The sequence below is a fragment of the Lutra lutra genome, chromosome 11, assembly GCF_902655055.1.
Source record: "Lutra lutra chromosome 11, mLutLut1.2, whole genome shotgun sequence".
In the NCBI taxonomy this organism is placed as follows: Eukaryota; Metazoa; Chordata; class Mammalia; order Carnivora; family Mustelidae; genus Lutra; species Lutra lutra.
This window is the reverse complement of record NC_062288.1, coordinates 65076783-65100364: the sequence shown is the minus strand read 5'-3', so window position 1 is coordinate 65100364 and position 23582 is coordinate 65076783. Positions and strand designations below refer to the sequence as shown.

The following is a 23582-nucleotide window of genomic DNA, read 5'->3' as shown; positions in this document are numbered from 1 at the left end:
AAATTTTAGAATGAAATGTGGACTTTTGATATTACTAAAATCCACTGCTCTCATCCCTTTGTCCCATGAAGCTGGTTGAATCTATAACCCAGAGCAAAAATTCAACAAATATTTATTGATTCACTTAATCTATTATTTACATCTGTTCTCTCTACTGCTTATTTTCACAAATAACTTAGATTTACTACACAAGTGAACTGAACATTTAGCCAAATAAATAACCGATGATCTTTTGAGTAAGTGTGCCCCACTGTGAGTATATAACAGTGTGACTGCATGAAAGTCAGACTTTGGTAAACTAAATGTCAGTATACTTGAGGTAAGACCCAAAAGAAATATGCATTATTATATTAATCTTTCTTTCCCCTGTATTTTTTTTTAAAGATTGTGTTTATTTATTTGAGAGACAGAAACAGAGCATGAGCTGGGGAGCATGGCGGGGATGGAAGGCAAAGGGAGTGGGACCAGCACACTCCCCTGCTGAGCAGGGAGCCTGATGCAGGGCTCAACCCTAGGACCCTGAGATCATGACCTGAGCTGCAGGTAGACACTTAACTGACTGAGCCTCCTGGATGCCCCTTTCTTTCCGCTTTAAATACGAGAGCATATCCTGGAACAGTAAAATGGGGCTGGGGGTAAAATGATTTAACAGAATCTTCTCTATGGAGAGATTTTAAATTATGTCAAGATTAAATGAGCATTTTTTAACTGAGTATTTCTTTAGAGATAAGAAAAGGAGTTTGAACATTTAGATTCCTCATTTTTCCTTTAGTTTATCTTGCTCTGTTGAAGCCCTGTAACAACTAGAGTCTCACAGAATCGGCACCCTTTGCAGGGGGCAGCAAGCACCAGCCACGGTGTGGTCCTTGGGAACTGAACTGGTGGTTCTCAAATTTGTCAGATTGAAGTCATTGAGGTTACACTGTACTAATTGCTTTGATTTAAATAAGCTTACAGATTGGCTCCAGTTCAAAATGTTTCTAAATCAAAGAAGTAAAACATATATCCTCTGACAATACCTCTTTCTGCTAACAGGAATTCATGTTTTGCTCAAAGCTGACTCACAGGAAGACATGAATTTTCCCCAAGGACATATACATCTTCCCAGAGTTTTTCCAGGCACAATTCAACAATGGTGAACAATTCCACTGCATGTTTCTAGAAGTGAGTGCTATACAGTATCTATTCTGTACCTGTATCTATTCTTGTTAAGGTCACAATAAATATGTATAAGGATACAGTAATACAGTAACAGTTATACAGATGTTGTTGTCCTTGTTTTTTAATTTATTTTTGTTTTGGCTTCACCAATTCCTTTTTAGTGGAGAGGAAAATAGACTTTACCTGGCACTGACGTAGAGCACAGGGTTGTGTAGGACTCTGCCATCTGAAAGAGCTGTTATAGGTATTTCCTTCATAGGTGCAACCTAAACAGGAAACACAAAAGCAGGGAAAAAGACCAAGAATGAATGTGTGCTTCTTTTATCTTTGGAGCAAAAGAAGTTAGGTCTTCAAGGCCAGACTGGTGATAGTAGGAACCATGATGTTCCTTGGCTATTTTCTCCAAAACACAACTAAGCCTTCTAAATATCCACTTGGTTTTCACTTACATTAATTCTTTCCCTACTGAGAAGATTAACCTCCCAGTCAATGTTTTCAAATGGAAAAGCATGGATTGATGAACTCTCCTGGCCAAAACTCATGACCTCGCGACTTTATTTATGCATAGTGAAGTAGGAGGAGGACCAGGGCTAAAATCATCACTATGCAAGGGGATTTTTCTTTTTTTTTTTTTTATTTATTTTTTTTTTATTTTTTTTTTATTTTTTTTTTTTTGCAAGGGGATTTTTCATAAGGCTTTCATAAGAACAGAAAACTGAAGGTTAAGAGGGAACTTTAAAACATGACAGGAAATAAAAGCAGAAAATTAAAAAAGGAAATGATTGCAAAATTCTATACCACTTAAGACCCTTGACAATCTACTATCTTTACCAATGAAACCTTCCAAGTCTTGCCTCCCAATTTGAGAGCTATGATTTCACATTTCACTTTGCTTTTACTCTTAGATAGTGAACTGAATTAAGAAATCTAAAATTATAAATGTATGGATTATCACAAGTTAATTCACCAGCCAAAACAGAAGTCATGCTCATTCATTAGCAAAAAACGAAGTAAGTCAAAGGCCAGAGATCCTCAAAAACAAGGAAACAAGCCAGTTAGCTTAAGTGCCTGTAGAAAGAGCCAAAGAAATAATGGTGCAAAGATCACAGCCTAGATCTTCATGAGCTCATCCAAATACCACCCTCCATCCGTGTGTTACACTTTCAGGGAAGGTGCACTTGGCTATGCCCTTCATCACTGCATATGAGAGTCTACCAGGTAAAGGGATTTACAAGGCACAGTCTGACTGCTTAGCCCAAGGAGTACAGAAGCAAGAACACACACATAAGATAATGCAGAAATAAAAGGGCCTGCCTCTCTGTACCAATGACTGACTTCTGGCAAGCCAATCAACCAAATCCACATCAGTTTTTCTTGTCTGAGACAGAACACTCGCCCCCTTCCCTGAATTCTTTTAGATATTGGTGTGTTAATAAAATAAAATAAAATGTACTCTCAACACACACAAACAGAATAATAAAGGACTGAAGAAAATTTCAAGATACATTTTCATAAACTTAGACCCATGATCTGAATTCCCACAGAATTATGAATGATTGTAAAGAGCGCAGGAATACTCTTCTCTCTGGTTCCTACAAATCAAATTACTAAAGTACACAGCTGATTGGAAACATATTAGGGAAATGCTTTCACTATGTATTTTTTAATTTCCTTTGCATGAAGTGTTATAGTGATAAAATGTCCAACCACAGAAGCCTTAGCACACTTACGCCAAACCAAAAATGAATACAGTAAATTTTCAACAATGAAAACCAATATAAAACAATTTGGGCTAGCATAAATCTTACTGAACAAACACGCTTACAATAGATGTGCCATGTGCATGTCTGATCCACTAACACAGACTCACTTGGATAATAAATAACTTGTTCCGAGAGATGGAGACGGGGAAATCAGAGCACCAAATCCAATTCATGTTAAGTCCAAGTAAATATGAAACGCCTGCCAAGTCTGCCAGTGGAGTTTCCAAATATGTTATATATTTTCATCCTCTGGATTTAAGGGAAAAAAAAAAACTGAAAGAAAGGGTGATTTTCTGCTGCTAATAGAGCAAGCAAAGATCTTGCCTTTTTTACTTTGGAGGAGGAAGTACAGTACAAAACCCATACAGACCAAGCAGGAACGGCAGTGCCAGGTCACGTGTGAAGTGTTCCCAGGAGTAAGACAGGCCTCTCTGGATTATTCCACTCAATATGGGAAAAAACGTATTCAAACAAGTGGTCCACAGTGCAGAGAACTCAGCTGCGCTTTCTCTCTCACATAAGGGTCGGTCTGAAGGCTGGCTCCTCCATCTTAATTTAACATATAAAGACCAAGGTACAACTGTGCAGTGCTCATTGCTTAACTGCCCTTGTTCACCTATCAGTCTACCACACCTGAGTCCATGTAACAGATTTCCCAAAATGTTGAATGAGTCTGAAAGAGAGAATAGACTCGAAAACATCTATATTAATCCCTTTAGCTATAATCCACATCTCTTCCTTTTTCTACCTACCCTCACCAACATCAGCTAGTACAGAGCCCCAGTATACCAAACATTCTAATAGATTCATACCTAAGAGGATTCTTGGGGTTAAAATAATTTTGGAATGGGGCTAAAATAATTTTTAAATGGACATTTTCACTGCTCTTTATGTTTCTGTTCTAAGATAAACATGTTATTTGACGTGAGACACTAACATGAGCTATGTGAAGACTTATATATGCATACTATCCAAGAGAACCTCGTATTTACTCCAGAATTCCCTCTTACTCTCTTTGCCACCAACTTTATGCAGCTAATAAAGCAGACAGGCAGTATCTTTTTTTTTTTTTAAAGATTTTATTTATTTATTTGACAGACAGAGGTTACAAGTAGACAGACAGGCAGAGAGAGAGGAAGGGAAGCAAGCTCCCTGCTGAGCAGAGAGCCCGATATGGGGCTCGATCCCAGGACCCTGGGATCATGACCTGAGCCGAAGGCAGAGGCTTTAACCCACTGAGCCACCCAGGCACCCCGACAGGCAGTATCTTGCTCCTCTCTTTATTGAAACCCCAGAGGAGGAATATACAAAGTAACTCTCTTATTGGGCAGGGTAGAAAGAGAAGCAAAAAAAATATTTCCATCATACCTCAAGGTGGTGCTTCTCAAACTACCTCTAGTGAATGACCAGTTTATTTTTCTTCTTCCAATCCAATGTGGACTGCTATCTTCATAAAGCATAATAAAAATGAATTACTAAAAAATTCAATTTAAAAGACTAAGACAAAATACATGCTCAATTTTTTGTTTTATGTGTAACAGGCATGAAATGACTCTGTCAAATTATAATTACCATTTCTAATTGTTTACTCTCTATGTCTGTACTTATCTCAATGTAGACCAGCAATGTAGTCTACAGACCACTGATGACCCGGAAAGCACAATTTGGGTTACACTGCACTGGGAGGTGTCGTGCATGGCGGGGGAAACAACCCCAAAAAACAATCAAAACATTTCAACCTTAGAGCAAGAAGCAAACTTAAAGATAATATACTTAATCTCCTTCACTTCACAGATGAGAAAATTTGCACAGAAAGATTAAAGTGGCTTGGTCAGAGTTAGAAAGCATTAGTTATGAAACAATAGTAAAATCCATGTCCTGCATGAAATCCACACTTTTACACCCAGTTTTAGAAGGTGGTATTATCTGGGCACTTTCTAGCACATAATGTCCTTTGCACTGAGAAATTCGTGACCCAGATTAAAATTAAATGACAGCATATTCAGGAACTAAATGAAAGAGTGGGTACATGGGGTAAGCAGAGGAATGGTCAAGCAACCAGCAAAGTAGCTTTTCCTTTTTTTTTTCTTTCTTTAAACTTTTTTTTTAGATTTTATTTATTTCTTTATTTCTTTAAGAGAGCAAGAGTGAGAGAGCACAAAGCAGGGAGAGCAGTATAGGGAGCAGCAGGAGCAGCAGAGGGAAAGGGAAAAGCGGACTCCCGCTAAGCAGGGAGCCTGAAGCAGGACTGTATCCCAGGATCCCTGGACCATGACCTGAGCTGAAGGCAACACTTACCGAATGAGTCACCCAGGTCCCCTTCTTTTTCTTTAAAAATTTGTAAATAAACTTTTGACAAAAGAATTTATAAATATTCATTAGTTTTCTTCTGGTGATAAAAGCTTCTCAGACTCCACAGGCTTCAATAAAACTATCCATACTGCAGCAGGAGGATGTAGCCATTTTCTGATAAAAACCACTATGATATATATTGTGAAACAACAGTTCTCAATCCAGGGCAATTTTGCTTTCTCCCCATCCCCCACCCGAGAGACTTTAATAATATTAGAAGATATTTTCAGTTGTCATAACTTGGGGGATAAGGGTGTTACAAGCATCTAGTGGGTAGAGCCCAGGGACGCTGCTAAACATTCTATAAGGCACAACAGAGGATCAACCAACTCAAAATGTCAATCATGCCAACACTGAGAAGCCAGGATCAAAACCATCATATCCCCAAATAGCTCTTCTCTATAAAACTAAAATAATACAAATACAAGCCTAAACTAGCTATACTTCACTTATGTGTGTATTTTTTGGGTTTTTATATGTTAAATATTTTCAGGGTGGGGAGGAATTTCAGAGCTTTTTTTTTTTTTTTTTTTTTTTTTTGTAAACATATACACTCTTGTAGAGAAGCCTGGCCTAGTCAACTAGTCAACTCAGAAAACACATGGTAATGGTAACAGGAAAACACAAATAAACTGAATCCACAATTAAGCAATAAAACTCATTTTTCCTATTAGTTATGACCTTTTTCAGCAGCCACATTATCCCAAGGGAGAAAGAATACCACACATTTTCATCATTCTGTCGTTAAAATAGCTGTTAAAAATCATCAGGACTGGGGCGCCTGGGTGGCTCAGTGGGTTAAAGCCTCTGCCTTCGGCTCAGGTCATGATCCTAGGGTTCTGGGATCGAACCCCGAATCGGGCTCTCTGCTCAGCAGGGAGCCTGCTTCCTCCTCTCTCTCTGCCTGCCTCTCTGCCTACTTCTGATCTCTGTCTGTCAAATAAATAAATAAATATTTTTTTTTTAAAAAATCATCAGGACCATAAAAATTGGCACTGGCCTTCTAATAAGACTTAACTCCACCTGGTCTCACCCTAAAAGGCTTAAACTCATCTGTCAGGTTACCATTAGCCTAAAAGCAGAGAACTGGATCTCACCATTACCAATAAAACCCCCTACCCGGCAGGCACCTCACAACAGAGCCCCAGCTTACCTTCCCAGCCTTTTCCTTTCATTCCTGGAACTCCATCTAGGTCCCTGGGATTATCCACCTTCCCTGATCATAACAAACCTGAAGGCGTCTTAAAGCAGGTTCAAGGTCTTCAACCTGGGTTATAGGGCTTTTGCCTCCATCATCCCACTGAAATATCACTCTCTCTGGCTACAACTGCCTACTACATACCTAATCCAAAGGATAGTCAGTCTTTACTTTACAGGACTTCTCTGTGGCTGGCTGACCACACTTCCCTTCTTCTATCCCTCACCCTTCCCACCCCACAACCCACACACCTTCTAGATGTTCTCTTTCAATTACCTGTCCATTCTCTACTCCTACCTCAACTAAGGTGCTGGTGGTTTTCCACCTGAACTACTACAATAGGCCCACTGACTGCTCCTCTTGGCTGGGATGGGGCATTTTTCAAGTATCCTCCTGTTCCACAACCAGTGTGTGCTCTTTCAAATCTGGGTCTTAATCTCATTCACACAATCTCATTCACATGCTCACACTCTATCAATGATTAATGGTTCACAGCCTGGTTGAGGTGTAGACTGACACCTATCCCCACCTTTCTTCTCTAAACCAACTGGATCAGAGCATCTGGAAGGAGGAAGTGGGGGAGGATATAAAACCACTGACCTTTACTATAAAATTCAAAGTTCTTAACATACATAGGTCTCTCAGGCTCGGCCTTGACTCACTTTTTCATTTTCTTATCTGCTATCCCCAAACTCCCCACACTGCAGACATGCCGCACTTAGAACCCCCCATGTATATCCAGAAGATCTCACTCTATGATTTTGCAAATGCTGCTCCCTTCTTGAAAAACCCAGATCTCATCCATTCACTCCATCTCTATCATCCCATCAATGACACTTAGGTCACCCAGCCTCTCCTTTGCTTGGCCAACTCCTCCTTCAAGACTCAACTCAAGGTCATGGCCTCTGGGGAGCCTTCCTGCAAACTTCCCCACTCAGGATATGCTCCTGTGCTCTTTCTTCATGTGTATGTGGACTTTGAAATGTCCCTGTCCAGGTCTCTTACAGTACTTTGTGTACTTTGTGGATGGTACTTGAGAAATGTTCAATTTCACTAAGAATACATAGTACATACTAACAGGCAGCTATTTCTGTAAACCACAGGAAAAGAATTTTGAAAAGATGGCATTCCCTGGACCTCCTGTCTCCTCCTCTTGGCAGGTGGACCAATTCAATTCACTATTCCACTTCCAGAAAAAGCAAAGCTTTCCCAGAGCAACTCAGATGTCAAAGTATGTCTCTGTGAACACTGACTAATCCTACCACCACCACCCCCACCACGGACCAGGAAGGCTAGGATGGAACATAATGAAGGGAAGTCCTTGAGCATCTGGTACCTAATGAACCTTAAAAGGGAGAAGCATGTCAACACTTTTCAGCCACTCCCCCATGCTGTGCAAGCCTCATCTTCAGTTAATTTTCAGGAGGGTGGGTGCCTTTTCTTCCCAAAATCCATTTTGGTCCCCCAAATTTGCTTTCTTTTTGTCTTTTGTTGGGAGGAGGGTTAGGATGACAACTGTCATACTTACTTAAAAAGAGAAGTTGGGGTCTTTGAAGTCAGTTCATGCCACATGGTAGAGGGAAGCAGAGCAGACAGCACTGCCATTCTTTGCTGCTTCCAGGCCGCCTGATAGGGTAGCCCCAGCCTTTAGACTTGGTCAATAATCCCCAAATTATCCCAGTCCAGTACAAATTTTTAATGAAGCACTTTTCAGACACTGTTTTCCAGAAACATATGGAAGTATAATCAAGAGGGATAAACGTAAAATCTGACTAGCCATTCTCAGGCTTATATCGTGTCCTTACGAGTTCATTTAAAACAGGCTTTTATTACTCTCCAAGGCTGTACCTACCTTGAATCCTGCAGGCAATTCTGCTTATTTTTGGCTAATGGGAATTTTATGGTCAAACCATTTCCTCAGTCCCAAGAGAAAGAATCAGCCCCATGAACTGAGTTCTTAAAGAGTAAGTAGTGTGTGCCCCCCACAACATTCTTTTTCATGGCTTTTTTGTGTTCCAATTAGAAAATTAAATATGTGATTGAAATGAAATAATCAACAATAGAAAAAGAAATGACAGAAAGCAATTTTACTTAGTTTTTGATGGCTTTATGAATAAAATCCCAAATATGCAGAAATATTAGATGAGGACAGATGATTTGCAAATTCAACTCACTCCACCAGTATAAAGGAACACAAAATCTCCAGGTGCCTTACTTGGACTTCTAATCTATGTGTTTATTGGAGATGTCAAGTGAGGAAATTGTAGCCTATAGAGCCAGTCTCATAAGTTCATAAGATTATAGTATATACAATATCTGGCATTGATATTCAGGTAATAAAACAGATTCTATGAGCCACAAATAAATTGGACTGCTATGCAATAAAATATGTTTTCAAACTTTTAGTGTAATTAACACAATAAAGGAAATATGCAATGCATTAAGGGAGAAAAATGCTTGCAACAACTTTTTTATAGGAGCCACATCACCCATCACTCTTGCATTTGATCTGTTCTTACCATAAATTCTTTTTTTTATTTAAATTCAATTAGCCAATGTATAGTACATTAGTTTCAGATGTGGAGTTCAATAATTAATCCATCAGTTGAGTATAACGCCCAGTACTCATCATATCACGTACCCTCCTCAATGCTGATCACCCAATTACACCATACCCTCACCCACCTCCCCTCAAGCAACCCTCAGTTTGTTTCCTATAGTTAAGTCTCTCATGTTTTTTCTCCCTCTCTGATGACTTCCCATTCAGTTTTTCTTCCCTTCCCCTATGATCCCATGTGCTGTTTCTTATATTCCACATATGAGTGAAACTATAGGATAATTGTCTTTCTCTGATTGACTTATTTCACTCAGCATAATACCCTCCAGTTCTATCCATGTCAATGCAAATAGTAAGTATTCATCCTGTCTGGTGGCTGAATAATATTCCATTGCCTAAATATCTCACATCTTTTTTATCCATTCATCTATCCACAGGCATATCAGCTCTTTCCACAATTTGGCGATTGTAGACATTGCTGCTATAAACATTAGGGTGCAGGTGCCCCCTCAGATTACCACATTTGTATCTCGGGTTGATACCTAGTAGTGCAATTATGGAATGGAAGAAGATATTTGCAAATGACATACCATAAACTCCTCTGAACATGGGAGTGCTTCTCCCTCTCAGTAGAATTGGCACTGCCATGGCTGGCCAGCCCTTCTAATCTTAGCACCCCATTGTTAAACAACCAGCATCCACTGCTCTTCATCAAAGGAGAAAGAACTGACCCGAGCTCATATGGAGTAAATATGGAAAAAAAAAAAAAAAGAAAGAAAGAAAGAAACTTCCTGTGAAGTTTTCAGACTGGTTTTCTAATGTGGGCAGGCAAAATGTCACTAGAGGTCATTTCCAAAGGTGGGATGCAAAAAACATTTTCAGAAATATTAATAAAGAGGGACGCCTGGGTGGCTCAGTTGGTTAAGCCGCTGCCTTCGGCTCAGGTCATGATCCCAGCGTCCTGGGATCGAGTCCCACATCGGGCTCCTTGCTCAGCGGGGAGCCTGCTTCTCCCTCTGCCTCTGCCTGCCACTCTGTCTGCCTGTGCTCACTCTCTCTCTCTCTCTCTCTGACAAATAAATAAAATCTTTAAAAAAAAAAAAAAAGAAATATTAATAAAGAATCCTCCAACCAGAGAAAAGGAAAGAAGAGAAAAAATACAAATCATTGTGTAATTACTACAGGTGAGGCACTGTCCTTGGAGTTTTCACATGTGATTTCATTTTATCCTCACAGAAAGAATTCTAGGACAGAAAATTTTACCCTTAGTTTTTTAAATAAGAACTCAAGAAAAGCTGAGTTACTTTGTCCAGGTCGTACAGCTATTCCTTTTATCTTGCTCAAAGATCCATGGTCCATTCATTATTTGGTTCCCACCAGGCGCACAGAGGAAGCTTAGAATGTGGCAGCTTCCAACACAAAAATGATATCTGCAGAACACAACATGTTCCCTTTTGGTGATACTTTAAAATCATGCTCCAGCGATGTCTAAAACTAATATTATAAAGTAAAATAAATGCAGGTTTTGTGGCCCAAGAGGCAAGACCTGATTTTGTGGGTCTATGTTTAAACTCTGTTCCGAAGGTCTTTACCTTGGGCTACCAACCATGCCATGCTTGAGGCTTATTGAAGCAACAAATAATAAGAGATAATAAGGGATCAAAAGATCAAACTCAAACATCTAAGGTTGGATTCATGCGTTTTTCAAAACAGGAACATGTTTCAGTTTGGGGCACACGGCAGCAACCTAAGAAAATAAGATTTATTTGAAGACAGCCAAACACCAACAACATCACAGGATAAATGATGGTGGCCACAAAGAGTCATGAATGGAACCCTCAGTTTCCCCACAGTAATTTCAAGGACATCAATGAAAATCTCTGACTAGCATGAAGAAAAATGAGCTATACACAACACACATATGAAATGCCATCTTGTGATTAATGAATTGCATTGCACTATTTTTGCACTTTGGGAAGCATATTACACAGATGTAAACTTTATGGTTGATTAAATAGGATGTTCAGGGCTTATTGCAGAAAAATTGTCAGAAATAATCTACCACCCCCATTTTTCTTTTACCTTTTATTTTGAAATAATTATAGATTCACAGGAAGATACAAAAAAAAAATCTTTTTCCATGCACCTTTCACCCAACCTCCCCTAGTGTTAATATCTTTCATAGCTATAATATAATATCAAAATCAGGAATGGACATTGGTGCAGTCCACAGAACCTACTCAGACTTTACTGGCTTTACACATGCTCCTGTGTGTCTGGGTGTGTGTGTTTCTATGCAGTTTCACCACATGTGCATCTTTGTGTAACCAACAAACATTCAGAACGGTATTATCACAACAAAGCCCTCTCAGGCTATTCATTTATTAGTATACTCACTCCACTTTTTAGTAACCTCCATCCCTAAGCCTGGACAACTGCTAATCAACTCTCCATCTATATAATTTTGTTACTCAAGAATGTTATATAAATGGAATCACAGTATGCAGCCTTTTGAGATTGGCTCTTTTCTTTCAGGATAATTGTTTTGACATCCATCCAAGAAGTTTTTGCACAGATCAATAGCTTATTCCTTTCTATTGCCAAGTTTCATTCCACAGTATGGATACATCACTTTGACCATTCACTGACTGAAGACCATGTGGGTTGCTTCCAGCTTTTGCCTATTATGAGTAAAGCTGCTGTGAACATTTGTGTACAGAGTTTTGAGGTCACACTGGTTTTCATTTTACTGGAATTGCCCAAGAGAGCAATTGTTAGGTTATAGGGTAAGTGTGTATTTAGTTCTATAAACCATTATACTCATGTTCAGAGTAGCTGAATCATTTGATATTTTTACCAGCAATATTGGAGAGATTTTCTACATCTTCACCAGCATTTGGTGTTAATCATGCTATTTTTTTCTTTAGCCATTTTGATAGGTGAGTTGTAATACCTCGCTGTGGTTTTGATTTGCATTTTCCTAATGGCTAATGATGTTGAGTAACTTTTCATGAGTTTTCTTGCCATCTGTGTATGCAATGTGGTGAAACACCTCCTCATATCTCTTTCCCACTTTCTAGTAAGATTTTTTTGTTCTCTTCACAAGGCCTTCCCCAAATCAAAAATGTTTACTGAAGTTCATTAATTTTTCCATTTTGTGGACAGTGTTTTGGTGTCAAATCTAAAAAACTCTTTGCCCAACCCTAGGTCCCACAGATTTTCTCCTATATGCTTTTTGTACACGTTTTATAGTTCTGTGTTTCACATTTAAGTTCACGATAAATTTTCAATTAATTTTTATATAACATATGAAGTTTAAATCATGTCCATTTTTTTGCCTGTGCGTGTCTAATTCTTCCCACACCAGATGTTGAAAGGGTCAGTCTTCTTCCATTGAATTGCCTTGGCACCTTTGTCAAAGTCAGTTGTGCATTTTGTGTGAGTCTATTTCTGGGCTTTCCATTCTGATCCACTGATGTATACATCTACCCCTCTGCTGTACCACATTGTCTTTATTACTGCAGCTATATTTTAAGTCTTAAAAATGGGTAGACTGATTTTTTCCCCTTTACTCTTGTTTTTCAAAATTGTTTTGGTTATTCTAGGTCTTTTGCCTTTTTATATAAATTTTGGAATAAGCTTGTCTATGTCTACAAAATACACCTGTGGGGCATGCCCCTTTTTATACCATTAAAAAAAATGTTTATATGGGAAAAATCAGGCTTGATGCACACATTACCTAGGAGCCTCTCCTCTGCAGGATGAAGCCTGCCTGTGTTTGCCAATTACACTTTTAGCAAGCATTTGTCAAAGAGCAGTCCAAGGGCTAAGGGCACCCCTTGGGGGTTGAGGATGGGGAGCCATAAAAATGCAGATTCTTACAGCCCATCTTTTTCTTCTTATCTGCTACCTCCTTTACCTAAGCTCTTTTCTAGAAGGTTTGAGCCGAGCCTCATTTGCGTGGGAGGATTTTAGGACTATGTGGCCAGCAGAAAAGACGTCTGATTAAACAGCCCAAACATATTTGTAGAGTCGTCTGGGAGACTGTGTGTGGCCCCCCTCTGATCTCCTGCCACGGAAACTGAGGGAGGTCTTCGTTACATTTGAAACATGGGTAGATAAGGGCATTAAAAAGAAAAATTCAGCCTCTAAAAACAGGACAAAACTGAAAAAGACCTTCACCTATGGGCAGAAGCTGTAGAAGAGACTGCCAGATATCTGACAAGAAAAGCAGTCACTGATAGGCATGATCATACTTGAAGAGGGCTGAGGAGAAATCGCCACCAACAGAGAAACCCGCACCTCATCCAACATGGAGTTCATGGAGAGGTGCTGAATGGGAGCTCTGTACTATCAATCATCTGCACTTCCTAAACCCTAAAACCATGGATTTCTGGGTTTCCGCCTGTCAACAAAGGCTTATCGTTTAAAATGCGTTTCTTTTGTTAGTGTTAAAAAGAAGAAAAACATTGAACACCTACCATGTAGTCCGTGGTGCACTGCTAATGTTTAATAATCAACTCTACAAAAGGGAAAAGCCTGATTTTGTAGGGTATTCCAGTTTCCAAGGTGTAAATCCTCCCACCACAGTCAATTTTGAACTACCATGATGTTCCTGAGCAAAGAGTTGGGAAGACAAGCACTGTCCACAGAATTATGTATTTTAACATTGGAGGCAATTGGGTCTGTGAAGCTTCTTCTCTTCCTAAGAGCAGACGAAGAATACTTGGTTAGAGTTTAGGGCATTTGATTGGCATCAGAGGTTAGGCTGTTTATTTTATATACCTAGATAAATAACTTAAGAATACCAACAGTCACATCGTTTCAGTTTTGACTTTATATCTCACCCTCCTCCTAAGACTCCTCCTGCACACGAACTCAGAATAACCAGAAGAACGTTAATTCCAGTGGTTTCCAAGCCTTTTGAACATCAGAACCACATCGGTGTTAATTAAGAATACAGATGCCCAGTGGAAACAACCTAAATGTCCACTGCTGGGTGAATGAATAAACTAAAGATGCTATCTACACACAACGAATTCTTATTTGGCCTCAAAAAAGAAAGGAATTATGATACATGCCACAACACGAATGAACCTTTAAAATACTATGTTAGGTGAAATAAGCCAGTTCCCAAAGGACAAACATGGTATAATTCCACTTCTACAAGATACCCGGAAGAGGCAAATTCACAGCGACAGAGAGTAGAATAGAGGTTACTGGGGGCTGAGAATAGAGAATAGGGAGTTACTGTTTAGTGGGATGAGTTTCAGCTTGGGAAACTCATTTAAGAACTTGCAAAAGTTCTTAAAATGGACAGTGGTGATGGTTGCACAACAATGCAAATACATTTAATGCCACCGAACTATACATTTTTAAATGGCAATTATGCTGTATATATTTTACCACAATTAAAAAAAAAAAAAAAGAAGAATACAGATGTCTGGGCCTCACTCACTGGAAACTACAATTCACTTGGTCTGGAGTGGGACTCCAGAATCTGAATATCTCACATCAGCCCTGCAATGCTGAGACGCATCTAGGTTCAGGACCTCTGTGTTTTACAGAAGACAAAACGAAGATCCAGAAAGAGGTGCATTAGCGAAGGTCAAGTAACGAGTGACAGAGCTGGGAAATGATTCTGCATCTAATTCCAAGTCTAGTCCAGTTTCACTTCATTCTTCAAATGACTGAGAATTTCTATGCTTATCCTCTAATCCACAGGCCTCAGAGCACAGAATTTCCTTGTCTAGATGCCTGAATATATTACCCTGGCTTTTGCATTTAGCTCCTCAATGTGGCCTTCCCTCTGGAGGTTTCAAGCTGTCACCCTTGCATTCGTGGCCTCATCAAGGTGGCCATACCACAGTCCCCAGAACCCAAAACGTCAAAAACTCCAAGTGCATTTTCAAATGTGACCCCTCTGCCTGCCCCAGGTATGGCTCAGGGAATGCCCAGACATTCTCAGGTAGTCAGAGAGCTGCCTCATGTGGTAAACCTCAGCTGGTCAATGCCCAAGCATGTCTGCAGATAAACATCTTGAGCCCTTTAACCAACGAGCTACTAGAAACATAATTAGCTGGCTCCAGTGTAAATAAGCTCATCTGAGTGAAGGATGTACTCAAGTTCATGGACATACCAATGTACTTTGTTCACCATTATCATCAGTACAGCTAAATGTCAGCCTCTCCAGCAGACAGATTTCTAAGGCAAATACACATTAGCTCTCAGGATGAGACTCCTCTCAAAAAGAAAGCCTATAACATTGGTCTTAAAAGGGAAAAAAAAAAAAAAGTGCCAGTTTTTTTTTCTGAAGATAAAGAGAGTAGGCACCGATCAAAGCCCAAGAAGAATGGTTATAATTGCAGCATGATGATCATTTTTAAAATAAGACATAGATGCATGTACATTCATGCATCATCATAAATAGATACATGTCACACATACAGACATACTGTCAATTTTGCAATTGCCAAACTCAAGCAGGAAATCAAAGAGAACCTAGACAGGTGTTGGGGGCTTCTGTGTCATATCATTTCTTTCCTGTAGTTTCTAATGATGCACCCCAACTTTCCACTCAGAACCTCTCAATTTTTTTTTCTTGGTGGGATAGCCTCCATGAAACAATGCCATTAGAAGCCTCAGAGGAGATTAGAGTGTTCTGATTCCAAGACATTTTCAGATGATAAGCATCACTATGATTTCATTCCTATAGTGAAACATAGGACAGCAGAGGGGGAAAATCATCTTCAAGAGCAGAGAGGTTTTACTCTTCATGGCGGGCAAGTTACAAGCAGTCACAGAATAGTTTTAAGAGCAGCTGCAGAAAACTCAAAGCTAAATTAGAGGTGTGTTCTACATGCTGTGATAAAAAGAAACAGAAAATCATACCAAATTGATGGTAACTAGGAAATCTGAAGTATTGTTGCATAATATTATTGGGTAACTTTGCACAAGACAAGGAAAGAGCTACCAAAAATTACACTGAGGTTATCACCAAGTCTGTTAACACTAAAACACACTAGAGTCAGTACCACATTAAAATACACAGAGGTTGGTGATTTTAAGGATTTTTTTTTAACCTTATATGGATTTCAGTGAAGAAACAGTAAAGTATCAGGAATCTAGGGCTGATTTATAAACATTCATCCATTCTTCATCCCTGTTTATACATTGTTATTCTCTCCCTTGAATTCTTACTCAACTCTGTTTTAAGCCATGCAGAATCCCCAAGGGACTTACAATGTGTTAAGATGCATATGACTCAATAGTAACACACTGAATGTGCAGCTGACTTTATGAGTCCTAACTAGGGAAGGCTGAAATTTGGCCCAAACTTTCCTGTCTTCCTCCAACTTCCCTTTTTCCAACATATAATCAGTAGGCCACCACTGTGTGCCAGGCAGTGATCACAGCTGAGACCACTATAGCCGCTGCCCTCACAGAGCCTCCAGTTTAATGGCTGTTACAGAAAATCAAAATATTCAAACACATTTGTGCCTCCTCTTAAGAAGGAGGGATACTTAATTTTATTACAAGTGGCTGTGGAGTTAAGGAAGTGATTCTTCGGTTCTCAGGTGAGAACTGAAGAAAGGGTACAGGTTAACTAGATGACATCAGATGGAAAAGCAGCCCATGCAGAGGAAACAGCATGTGCAAAAGCCTATGGCAGGAGGTGGGCACAGAACACAGGGAAATGATAAAAGATCTTCTCTCTGGAGAAGTCCAGAATAAGAGAAGGATAGAGGACAGGCAGGAGCCGGACTTTGCAGGGCTTCGTGGCCACCAGTCCAGAGGAAGAGAGAGAACAGCCAAGAGTCAGCATTTGTTAGCATAACAGTATGCAGTGTGATCTGTAGGTTATCTTCTAGCTCTAAGCACCATTCTCCATAGATTTGTCTACTTGTCATGCATCTCAGAACGATTCTGAGTATGAGTCGTAGAATTCTAAGATGGACCCCAAGATTTCTACTCCCTAATATATCCACCTTGTGTAATCCCTGGGCTTTGACTGTAGGCAAGACCTGTGAATGTGATGACTGGCACTCCTGTGATTAGAGTATCTCGCCTAGCAAAGATAAAGAGAGTTTGCAGGTATAATTAACATTCTTTTTTTTTTTTTTTAAGATTTTATTTATTTATTTGACAGACAGGGATCACAAGTAGGCAGAGAGGCAGGTAGAGAGAAAGGAAGGGAAGCAGGCTCCCCGCTGAGCAGAAAGCCTGATGCGGGGCTGGATCCCAGGACTCTGGAATCACGACCTGAGCCGAAGGCAGAGGATTTTTGAGTTATTAAAAAAGGAGATTACGGGCGCCTGGGTGGCTCAGTGGGTTAAGCCGCTGCCTTCGGCTCAGGTCATGATCTCAGGGTCCTGGGATCGAGTCCCGCATCGGGCTCTCTGCTCAGCAAGAAGCCTGCTTCCCTCTCTCTCTCTGCCTGCCTCTCCGTCTACTTGTGATCTCTCTCTGTCAAATAAATAAATAAAATCTTTAAAAAAAAAAAAAAAAAAGGAGATTAACCTGAGTGGGCATGACCTACTATATGAGCCCTTTAAAAGGTTCTATAGGTCAGAGAGATGCTCTCCTGCTGATCCTGAAGAAACAAGCCATTCTATAGCTGCAAGGAACTAAATTCTACTAATAACAACATGAGCTTCAAAGATGATCTTGAGCCTCAGATGAGCCCCCAGCCCTGGCTGACCCTGAATGGAGATTTATGAGACCCAACTAAGCTGTGTTAGAAGCCTAACCCATGGAAACTTTAAGATAATAAATAAGTGTTATTTTAGGCCACTACATTTGTCATTACTTGTTATTTCCCAATAGAAACTTCACAGACTATGCATCAGTAGCTGAATGGTGAGAACACCTGTGTTCTAACACAGCTATCGGGCCCATACCTGACTGAAGCACTTTGCATATGATACAAAAGGGAGACCAGGGCCACCAGCGCCTCCACCACAATGAAAAAAACATCCTCAACTTGCCCACTTTAGAAAAGTGAAAACTGGGGTGCCTGGGTGGCTCAGTCATTAAGCATCTGCCTTTGGCTCAGGTCATGACCCCAGAATCCTGGGATCAAGCCCCGCATCAGGCCCCCTGCTCAGCAGGAAGCCTGCTTCTCCCTCTCCCACTTCCCGTGCTTATGTTCCCTCTCTCACTGTGTCTCTTTATGTCAAATAGATAAATAAAATCTTTAACAACAACAACAAAAAAGAATGAAAACTGATCCACCCAAGCCCACAACAAGCCTTGGAAATCTAACCTTCTAACTTAAAGGCAACCACAAACTCTTCATTTAAACTGCTTTCCAAAAATCTTACAGAATTTAAAAAACAAAGACCCTGAATAAATGGGCTGGGACAAGTCTGACAAGGAAAGTCAATCTCTGTTTTATGTTTTAACAACTAAAACAGATTTTTGTAAAGTATGATTTTAATGTTAACAAGATATTTTTAAACAAATAGGGTCATTTTTATCTAAATACCAAAAGAGCCTGGTTTATATTATGGGAAACCAATCTATGTAATACATCATTTTATACGTATTTTTCAGTTAGAGAAAAAGAAGGGGGGAAATAAAGCTCTCTAGTTCTTTGTCTTGTTATTTTTTTTTTCTTGTCTTTAAAAACCTATAAACAACCCCCCCTCAAATTTCTGGGGCTGAGTAGATAAAATTAGTTACACTGTATAAGTTAAAATATATATGCAGGCATTCCATCAATCTAACAATTTCATCAAGAAACATATCAGAAATTCTCCTAAGCTCAAAATCATGGTAAAAATAACAGTGGCCTTGAAATTGAGTAGCTGAATGGTGAAATGTTTTCCAAAGCAATGCAGTTTCTCCGGATGTTTTAAGTGATATGTTAGGGTTTCCGCATTACAACTGCTAGAAGTAAAGCTAATGGATACTTTCGTTTGGTTGAAAATGAAACACGCATATACACAAACAGTATGCAGAGGCTGGCTCTGGAAGGTAAATGGTTATCTCCAGGAAAGGGTACCAGCTGGTCAGAGTGAAGAGGGAGAGAAAGCTTTACTGCGACCATAGATGCTGTGTGTAGTTTTAATTGTATGAATCCATTCTCTATTAAAAATATTTTAGGGCGCCTGGGTGGCTCAGTGGGTTAAGCCTCTGCCTTCGGCTCAGGTCATGATCTCAGGGTCCTGGGATCAACTCCTGCATCGGGCTCTCTGCTCCGCAGGGAGCCTGCTTCCACCTCTCTCTCTCTCTGCCTGCCTCTCTGCCTACTTGTGATCTCTGTCAAATAAATAAATAAAATCTTAAAAAACAAAAATTTAGGAAAGCAGGCATATACATACTCACAAAAGACTAAAGCTCATCTAAATTGTCTCACGGGGGCACTGCTGCCATATAAACAGTCATGAATACTAAGGAGAAAAAAAAGTTAGGGGTTCCGAAAAAAATGTCAGTTAGTAAGAAAAGCCGCCGCCTCCTAAGCCACATGTTGTTTCTAATCACCTCCACAAAACTCAGCCCACACATTTCCTCTGAAATTGCAGGCCCACCCAGGCTATATAAGCCCGTGAAGGAAGAAGGGGTGTGGCAAAAGCAAAGAAAAAAACGGAGGTCAGCGTGGCCCTCTCTCCCTTATTTCTGGAGCCCTACAGATTCTCCAGGTCTCTCCTCCCTTCTTATCTCACAGGCAGTGTGATACCAGGAATAGGAGCAGTGGGAGTCTAAGTCCCCTCCCCCACCTCTCAGCAACTGTGTGATCTTCAACAACATCACTTCAGATCCTTAAACATCAGTTTCCCAATCTGTTAAATCAGAATAACAATAACCACTCCCTCAGGGCTAAATATAAAAAAAAAACTATAAAAATCTAAAGATTCGGATTTGTCATTCCTTCCAAATTCTTCTCTAACTATAGTTCACAGTATAATTTAAATGAATATTAGAGCATTAACCCGAGGACAGCTCATTCCTTTTTTGGAATGTGAAAGCTGAGGCAAATTGCATCTGGGTAAATCACATATAAATCACTACCAAAGAATCTGGTCATGTCTAAAAAAAAGGAAAACAAAGGTTGAGCAAAGAGCCACTCTTGTTTGGGCAACAATCAATTTACCCTTAGGAGGGCCAAAAGAACTTTGGTTAAAAGAAAACAACCAGATTCGCACATAGCTAACAGCCTTTCCATCTTAAAATGTTTAAACAATAGGACAATTTACTCTGTCAACATAGGGAGGGTGACCATTTTTAAATAAGTTTTTTTTTTAATTTAAAGATTCCTATTATTCATTCCTATTATATGGTAAGTGATTGCCTCCCTCTAAACAGCCCCAAAGCAGTATTATAAAAGACACGATCACCTTCCAGGTCACTCTCCAAACAACACCAAAAGAAGCCCTCATTCTTGACCTTGAACTATATAAAGGTAGCCTATAGTTAATAATGTTCTTCTACCATTATTCATAGTTCCCTTTTACTTTGGTCAGTAATCAGTCTATATAAATGAGCCCGATCCCCTTAAAATTCTCCATGCATGCTGTGCTCTCCAAACTTTATTTATCAGAGCCCAGGACGGTTGGCCTGATTTTAGAAATTAGTACGCAAATATGTTATGTTTTGCCTCTTTCATTTCATGAGACATCATAGGATATTTTTTAAATCAAATATAAAAGTTAAACTATTAAAAGAAATGCAACCCATGGGATAACGACCCATAGAAAAAGAAGATAAAGCACAGAGAAATCAAAGACAAAAGAAGACTGTGGAAAATAAATCCCACTTGACAAATGAAAGACTATTCTTTTATATCTTTCATCAAAGTAATGCAGACAATTAATATTTCATGTTCTATATGAAGAGGATGGAATTTGACCCATAAATGTTGGAAACACACCTTATTCATTTATGATCCACTAATAACAAACATATATTCAGATAACAAATACATTATTGTTCATGAAAGAACCCCAAGTTAAAGGGTGAGTCTAAGTCCAAGCAAATACAGAAAAGCTGCCCAAACCGTGATTGTCTCTTAATGATCTCATCTGTTTTCATCAAACAATTTTGAGTTTTTTCAAATTAAATTAATCTTTGCCCTCTTGTTAGGCTATTTGGATGAAATTTATAACTCCTTTAGCATAATATAATCTCAGAAGTATACTGAAATACTTGCTTGAGAAGAACTAGTTATAATTTACTTACTTTTCTGTTTTAAGGAATATTTTGACTTCATAAGAGTTAAAAACAATTTGGTAAGCAGCGCCATCCCATAAATACCTGGCATGTAGATCAGTAAATACTTGTTGAATGAATGAATGAAACATGGACACAAATGCACACATGGATACACACACACACACACACACACAAAACCTTTCTAAGAATTCTTCTGAAAATATGAATTGTTATATTTCTATCTCGAAGCAGATCTATCCTACAACTTCCTTTTCAAAATTAACATCTTTTTCAGAGGAAAATAAGTCGAAGTCATGATAGGATTCTTTTTTTATTATTATTATTAACATATGATGTATTATTTGTTTCAGGGCATGATAGGATTCTATTACATTTTTATCTGATCCCTTCTCCCTTCCCCGAACAATAAACCAATCAACAAAAGCTTACTCCAGATTTGTTTTAATTCAGTAGGTCTAAAGGACAGCCCAGAAACTGGCATTTTATCAAGTTCCCTAAATGATGATGAGTGGCTGATAATGTCTAAGAACTATTTCACATCTTTGTGCATACCGTCTTCACCTGGGAGCTTTCCCTTAAACAGCCCACTCCCTTCGGATGTGATTAACTCCTTGTTCATTCAAGTGAGCTGCCCCTTCTGGAAAGCCTTCCCTGGTACACTCCCCAGTCCCTTGCACACAAGCGGTCCTCCTCCCCTTAGGTCTGGCATAGCTTCCCTAGAGAACTTCCGCAGGGGATGCTATTCCTCTGCTCCTCAGTAGAGCAAGCTTCTTGAGGGTATGGACACTCTCTGGCTGAGCCGTGGGTCACTAACACCTTGACAAATGAATGATTTAACTTGCCTGGGCCCTTAGCTATTTCATATGTAAAATGAGAAAGATCAAAATTACCTCACCACTGTGAGCACCAAATGGTGAGTGTAAATCAATTGACCCAGTATCCTGCATTTCAGAAAAACAAGTCCTTTCAGGACTACTACTCTGAAGGTAATAACGAGGCTAAGGTCTGAAAACCAATCTTCAATCCCATACCCACAGGGTGTCAAGGACACTAACTGAAAGGCAAAGCCCATTGCTTTTACAAGCCTTGGAGTCAGAGGTCTTGGGAGATACAAGCAGGTTCCACTTTTAATCATACCAGAAGGTGATCCATGTATAAAAGATTGTATTTTCCTACAGGAACAATGTCCATCGTCAGAAATGTGTGTTCCTCATCAGCAGCCTGGGCTCAAACAAAGAATGGGAATAACTTGGGAGGACCCTTAAAGAATGGGCATGGTCATAGATCTAATAAATATAAACATCTATAATTATTTAAAGGAATGAAATCAGGCCCCACATAATCATAAATAAGCTATGAACACTAACTACAGAAGTGGCCAAATATACAGCACACATAGAATAAAATATGGGCATAAACATAGACATTGCATAATATGGGATTTTTATGTGGCCCAAACTTCGTTAAGAGACAGTCCAAGAAAAAATGAGCCGATAATATGCCTTCTCTTCTCCATACTTTCCACATATTAGAAGTATCAAAACAAACAAAAAGTGATAATCTCAGAGTACTTTCAAATGCTTCAAATGCAGAGTATGTTGATGATTAGGAGGACAAAGATACCAATAATGGTATTTCTCATTGAAAGATCAGTCTCAGAAATATGAGGCAAGGAAAACATTTCCCCCTTTCTTTATCCAGCCTTTATTCTAAATTTAGTCAACTTCCAAACTGCAGTTTGGCAGCTTTGGGCCAAATTCTGTGAAAATAGTATCATTTGAGTTTTAACATGTTGACGACTATCAGTGCTTTCTTGAATACACTGAAAAGCACGAAAGCAACTGATAGCCCTCAGCTAGGTTCTTCACACTTGCTACCATTTCTCACTGAACCACAGAAAGAAGATGGAAAATATACCCTGTACTCGGACGTAAGTGGAGAACAGGGAAGAACTGGGATACGAGTATCCATGTGGCAGTCTAAAATGAGGAATCGGCAGGAGTGACAGGCAGGATTTTAAGGTGAAGCTAGCCAACATGTCTAAATGTTGCCAGGTGTAACACTAGCTCTCCCTCCTCTCCTCCATCACCTTTCAGGAAGAAAGGACCTAAAAACTATGAGGAAAATAGGAATGGAGACTAGTCTTGACTTTTTTTGGAGCCCTCCAAATAATGTCCTTTTCAACTGAGCATTTGTATGCCTCCCCCATGGCACATCAATTTCCAGGTTTCTGTCCTTAAGAAACATACACATGTGTCTACAATAGTCATGGCAAGCTAGTTCCTTTCTTAGCAAATAACCAAAACATCTCTCAGTGGGGAGACATTACATAAATTACTCTACATGAATGCTATGGAATCCATACAAGGGTTAAAAA

The 23582-nt window shown here is 39.4% G+C and overlaps 1 protein-coding gene across 2 annotated transcripts in view; it reads right to left on the bottom strand.

Annotated features, from left to right (window-relative positions):
• Positions 1-23582, bottom strand: part of BMPER (BMP binding endothelial regulator) — a 251360-nt gene that overhangs the window by 189782 nt on the left and 37996 nt on the right. For both annotated transcript variants that reach the window (XM_047695739.1, XM_047695740.1), the window contains exon 4: positions 1345-1427. In XM_047695739.1, coding sequence (XP_047551695.1) covers positions 1345-1427 — 83 coding nt within the window. The remainder of the gene's footprint in view (positions 1-1344; positions 1428-23582) is intronic.